General features: G+C 45.3%; 1 protein-coding gene across 1 annotated transcript in view; it reads left to right on the top strand.

The window, feature by feature from the left end:
- Positions 1-5,768, top strand: part of SHISA4 (shisa family member 4) — a 31,741-nt gene extending 25,973 nt beyond the window's left edge. Inside the window, exons 4-5 of the mRNA XM_066609348.1 lie at positions 151-441; positions 5,276-5,768. Of these exons, the coding sequence (XP_066465445.1) occupies positions 151-441; positions 5,276-5,310 (326 nt within the window). The 3' untranslated portion in view covers positions 5,311-5,768. The remainder of the gene's footprint in view (positions 1-150; positions 442-5,275) is intronic.
- Positions 5,769-6,000: the final 232 nt, after the last annotated feature.

Here is a 6,000-nt window from a genome sequence, read left to right on the forward strand (position 1 = left end):
CCCATTATCATATACAGTGCGTAATAGCAATCGTATTTTAATTTAAAGCAACATTTCTATGGTGAACGTGTGTAGTAAAATGAACAGCTGAAAAACTGTATTAAACTGTACATTTTACACTATTTCAACATTTATTTTTTTGTCTTTTAGTGCAAGAAACCCAAATGTCAGGAATTTCTCAACAATCTCCATATCCTACACAGCCTCAGTATCCTACACAGCCTCAGTATCCTACACAGCCTCAATATCCTGCACAGCCTCCATATCCTATGCAACCTCCATATCCTATGCAGACTACTTATCCAATACAACCACTTTACCCAGTGGACCCGAAGTTTGTTCCACCACCACCAGGATATGAATCTGTGCCTGCGTATCCAAGTGCTCCATCATCTCAGTACCCTGTATACCCTCCAGGACCTCCTATGTACAATCCAAATTGTAAGACACACTCAAACATGTGCAGTATGTGCATATTTAAAATTTTGTTTAGTCATTTTTTGTATATGTGCATATACATCCTCCCTAAACTTCAAATATCTTGAGATGTGTGGTGCATGATGAAAAAGGTATATACCATCTATCTGCTTAGGCACCCATGTTAAGAGCATACAAATTTTCCCCTTTACAGCTCTTTCACACGGGTGTGTTTTTCATCAGTATTTTGTGAGCCAAAACCAGGAGCGGAACGTACAGAGAGAAAGTATAATGGAAAGATTTACATTTCTTCCGTATTTTGGACCCAATCCTGGTTTTTGGCTCACAAAATACTGAATCTTTGCGGGACAAGTTGTATTTTCCAATGGTGCTATTTAAAGGGGTTTTCCGGCTGCCCAAAGTGACATTTTTTTCCCATTAATGCCCTGTAGAGTAAAAGCATCCCACAATACAGCATTACACATAAAAAACATAATTCTGCTAACCTTTTTATTCCTTATCTTCTCCTTGTAAAGCTGACCTGCAGAACATTTCAAAGATGGCGCCGCTTGGGTAGTTCCCATAATGCACTGCTCTCTCTCCTCCTCAGTGTGTGTGCTCCCAAAGACGCAGGTCACATAACCGAAAGACAGGCGTCACACTGTGATGGGGAGAGCGATATCGGGCTGCGAGTGATTGCCCCATATCGCTCTCTCTTCATCCATGCAAGTCCCCTGCGCGGAATCCCTTTACTGCTTTCAATGGAATCGGCACCTGCACGGCCCCATTCAAAGCAATGGGAGAGCAATGCAATCTCCTGCTACAGGTGTGCTCCACAGTGCCTCACATGGTGCACCTACATAGTGCCCCCACAGTGCCCACACATAACATAGTACACCCACAGTGCCCCTACATATTGCCCACACATGGTGCACCCACAGTGCACCGACATAGTGCACATACAGTGCACCTACATAGTGCCCCCATAGTGTGCACCCACAGTGCCCACATATAGTGCCGACACACAGTACCCACACTTAACATAGTGCCCGCACACAGTACCCCCACATTCTGCACCTACATGGTGCACTCACAGTGCCCACAGACAGTGCCCCACATGATGCACCTACATAGTGCCCCCACATGGTGCCCCCACATGGTGCACCCACAGTGCCACACATGGTGCACCTACATAGTGCCCAAACATGGTGCACCCATAGTGCCCCCACATAGTCCCCACACATAACGTAGTGCCCCCATATTGTGCACCCACAGTGCACCTACATAGTGCCCCCATATAGTGCACCCACAGTGCCCACACATAACATAGTGCCCGCACATGATGCCCCTACAGTGCCCCACGTTGGGGAACCTACATAGTGCCCCCACATGGCGCACCTACATAGTGCCCCCACATGGTGCACCTACATAGTGCCCCCACATGGTGCACCCACACAAAGTGCCCACACATAACATAGTGCCCCCACATGGTGCACCCACAGTGCCCTACATGGTGCACATACATAGTGCACTTACAGTGTCTCTCCACAGTGCCCACACATAGTGCCCCCCCATGGTGCACCTACATAATGCCACCACATGGTGCACCCACAGTGCCCACGCATAACATAGTGCCCGCGCTCAGTACCCCCACATGGTGCACCTACATAGTGCCCCCACATGGTGCACGCACACAGTACCCACACATAACATAGTGCCTGTGCATAGTGCCCCACATAGTGCACCTTCATAGCGGCTCCACATGGTGCACATACATAGTGTCCCTACAGGGCCCCTACACCGTGCCCACACATAACATAGTGCCCCCACATGGTGCACCTACATAGTGCCCCTATATGGTGCACCCACAGTGCCCACACAGTGCCCCCACATAACATAGTCCCCCCACATGGTGCACCTGCATTGTGCACCCATAGTGCCCCACATGGTACACCTACATACTGCCCCCACGTGGTGCACCCACAGTGCCCACACATAACATAATGCCCGCACACAGTGCCCCCACATGGTGCACCTACATAGTGCCCCCACAGGCAGGATTACACTGAGAGGAGACACCTATATGCAGAGAACACGGGAGCCGCCATTCACAATATTCACAGCTCACCTCCTCCCCTCGCTGCACAGGCAGGATTACACTGAGAGGAGACACCTATATATAGATAACACAGGATCCACCATTCACTATAGTCACAGCTCACCTCCTCCCCTCCCTGCAAAGGCAGGATTACACTGAGGTGACACCTATATGCAGAGAACACAGGAGCCACCATTCACTATAATCACAGCGCACCTCCTCCCCTCCCTGCACAGGCAGGATTACACTGAGAGGAGACACCTATATGCAGAGAACACAGACTAGTTGTCTGCACACCCCTCCCCCCCCATCCCCCGGCGGTGGGTTGTCAGCACCCCCTCTCTCCCCCACCACAGCGACTAGTTGTCAACCCCCGGCGGCAACAAGAAGGCCCCCCACCCACAGCGACAAGTTTATGTGACAGCAACCCACAATGACAACTCCTGAGGGCTGGAGTTGGGGAACTCTGATATAGTGTAATGTAAAAAAGTCTAAGCGGAGTGAAATGGAAAAAAACCCTGAATTCTGTTATCTTTGGGGTTTGTTTCTACAGCGTACACACTGCAGCAGAAGTGACATGATAACTTTATTCTATGTGTCAGTACAATTACGATGATACAAAAGGTATATAGTTGTTTTTTTGCTGTACTACTTTTAAAAAAATGAAATATCTTTGGAAAAAACATTTCTGCCACGCTATTCTGACATCCATAATGTTTTAACTTTTTAAAATTCTTTCATCAACATAGTTTTGTGAGGGCTCATTTTTTGAGGGGCGTCCTGTAGTTTCTATTGGTACCATTTTGGAGTACACACGACTTTTTGATCACTTTTTATTACATTTTTTCCTAGAGATGGGAGGCCAAAAAAACCAGATGAGAATGCTAATGTTGACAACGTTCACTGTGCAGCATGACTACTGTGTTACTTTGATTGGTAGATCAGACTTTAACCTCTTCCCGCCACAGGATGTAAATGTACGTCCTGGCAGAGGGATACTTAATGCAACAGGATGTACATTTATATCCTGGGGATAGCGCGAGATCATAAGAGATCCTGAGCTATCCGGCAGTGGGAGCCAGCTGTCACCGATAGACGGTCTCTCGCTGCAACAGTGGGGGTGCATCGGAGCAGCGACCCCTACTGTTAACCCCTTCACTGCCGCAATCTGTGTAGATCGCAGCATGTAAAATTTTCCTTCTGTGACATCATTGGACTCTCGCAATGAAATCGCAGAGAGCCCGGCACGCTGCCATTGCAACAGGACGTCAGCTACAGGCATCCTGCTTTGCCATAGCCTAGGATCGCTATTAGAAGCGATAAGGCATTGCAGAACAGAAGTCCTGCAATGCTTTATCATAGGTGCTATGGTGCAAGTCCCCCACAGGGACATAAAAAGTGTAAAAAGAAGATAAAAGTTATGTAATAAAAATGTTTTTAAAAAACACCTTTTTTGTGCTTTTTTTATTTGGTATCGCCATATCTGTAACGGCGCGTACAATAAATTGAACACGCTTTTTATCCTGCACTGAAAAAAGTGTTTTAAAAAAACCCTAAAAAGCTGAGGCAAAATACTTATTTTTTTCATTTTGCCTCGCAAAAAATGCCATAAGGCCTTTTTTTGCACGAGCATATATCGGCCGGCGTTTTCACGGCCGGCTGATATACGCTTCCATCTACGCAGTTCCCACCTTCCCTCCCCCTCACCGGCTCTCTGCCTCTCTCCTCCCAGTTTACAGTGGGCGGGGGTGGAGCTAAGCTCCCTTGTCCATACCCAGCAATAGGAATGAGCGGGACAGAGCGGAGCCCCCGCCCCCTCCCATTGCCAACGCCGGAGTGGAGGAGAGAGACGCTTAGGGGGAAGGAAGGGGGGGGGGGACTGCTTATATGAAAGCGTATATCGGCCGGCCGTGAAAACACCGGCCGATATACACTCGTGTAAATAAGCCCGAAAAGTGATCAACAAAGCTGCATATACCTAAAAATGGTACCAATAAAAACTACAGCTCGTCTCTCAAAAAAGAATGCCTCACAGAGCTCCATGGAAAAAAAAAAAAGGTATAGAACTTTGAATGCAGAGATATAGGAAAAAATAATTTCCAAAAAAAGGGTTTTTATTGTGGAATAGTGGAAAAACCTAAAAAAAATATAAGAGTTTTGGCATCGTAATTGTACCGACTTGCAGAAAAAACGTATTGTGTCATTTATGCTGCATGATAAGTGCATAAGGTACACTATGTGGAAAAAAGTATTTGGACACTGTATGTTTTTCAGAAAAAGTGCTTTATTAGTTTATTTAGTAAGGTGTCGGCCCTCCTTTTGCTTTTATTACAGCGGCAACACGTCGAGGCATACTTTCCACAGGTTCTCTGTAAGTCTGGGCAGGAATAGCATGCCATTCCTCGTGCAAGGCTGTGAGAAGAGATTGTGCGGAAGATGGACGTGGGGGGCGATGTACCCATCGCTCCAGTTCGTCCCACAAGTGCTCGATCGGATGAATGAATAGCTATTACATAATGAGCAGCTTTTTATTTCACCCTTGCCCTTCCCAGCATACCCTTCGGCAAACTCAGTATTTGCAGATTTTCTGCCGTGTCCAAATACGTTTGTCCATATAGAGTGTTTGTGCATTGATTTTGCATGCACAAAGGTTTTCATAGCCTTTAACAAAATTGAAACCAGGGTAATGTTGAACAGATATACATGCCTGTGCTTAAAGACTTGAAAGTATTTTGACTTGACTTCTCCTTTTTTCTTTAGTTGCTCCTCCAAGCACAATGCATCCTGGAGTATGACAAAATGAAAGGGGGAAAATAAATGGCACTGATTTGTTTCACCATTCGATCTGTTGTTTCCAGACCATCTCGAAGAGAGATCCTGCATTTATTGTGTCTGTCTTTTCTTCATCACAGAATTTCTGTATAACCACTGTACTACAATGTAATGGCAATATATATCCCTCAATGTTCCTGACTCTCCATATTTATGCCACTGTGTTGCATGAGTATGTATATGCTGTGTCCGTTCAACAGCACAACCTTGTCCACGATTTCGATAACATAATTTACTAAAAGCAATGATGCAATTTAATATATTACAGTGCCCTAGTGTGATCAATTAAAGCAAATGGAGATAGTGATTTATTGATCCGCACTATATCTTATATTCACAAATATTTAATGTGTGGATGGTTTGTGGCGATATCATCAGTACCAGCAGTTACTGTCAGAATAAACAAAATGTGTTTAGGTTGTTTAGTAGTATTGTTTTGTCTATCTCTTCTAACAATAATCTTTAAAGGTAACTAAGCTCTTAATTTTTCTTTTCCATAAATCAATAGTACAAGTGAATATAAGAAACTTTGCAATATACACTATGCTACCAAAAGTAATTGGACACCTAAACAAGAATGAAAAGTACACTATTTGTCACAATAAATCAGGCACCTAGAAGGAGTTGTTCTTTTGCTGCAAAACTCGGCATGC

This window comes from Eleutherodactylus coqui, chromosome 1, assembly GCF_035609145.1.
Source record: "Eleutherodactylus coqui strain aEleCoq1 chromosome 1, aEleCoq1.hap1, whole genome shotgun sequence".
Lineage (NCBI taxonomy): Eukaryota > Metazoa > Chordata > Amphibia > Anura > Eleutherodactylidae > Eleutherodactylus > Eleutherodactylus coqui.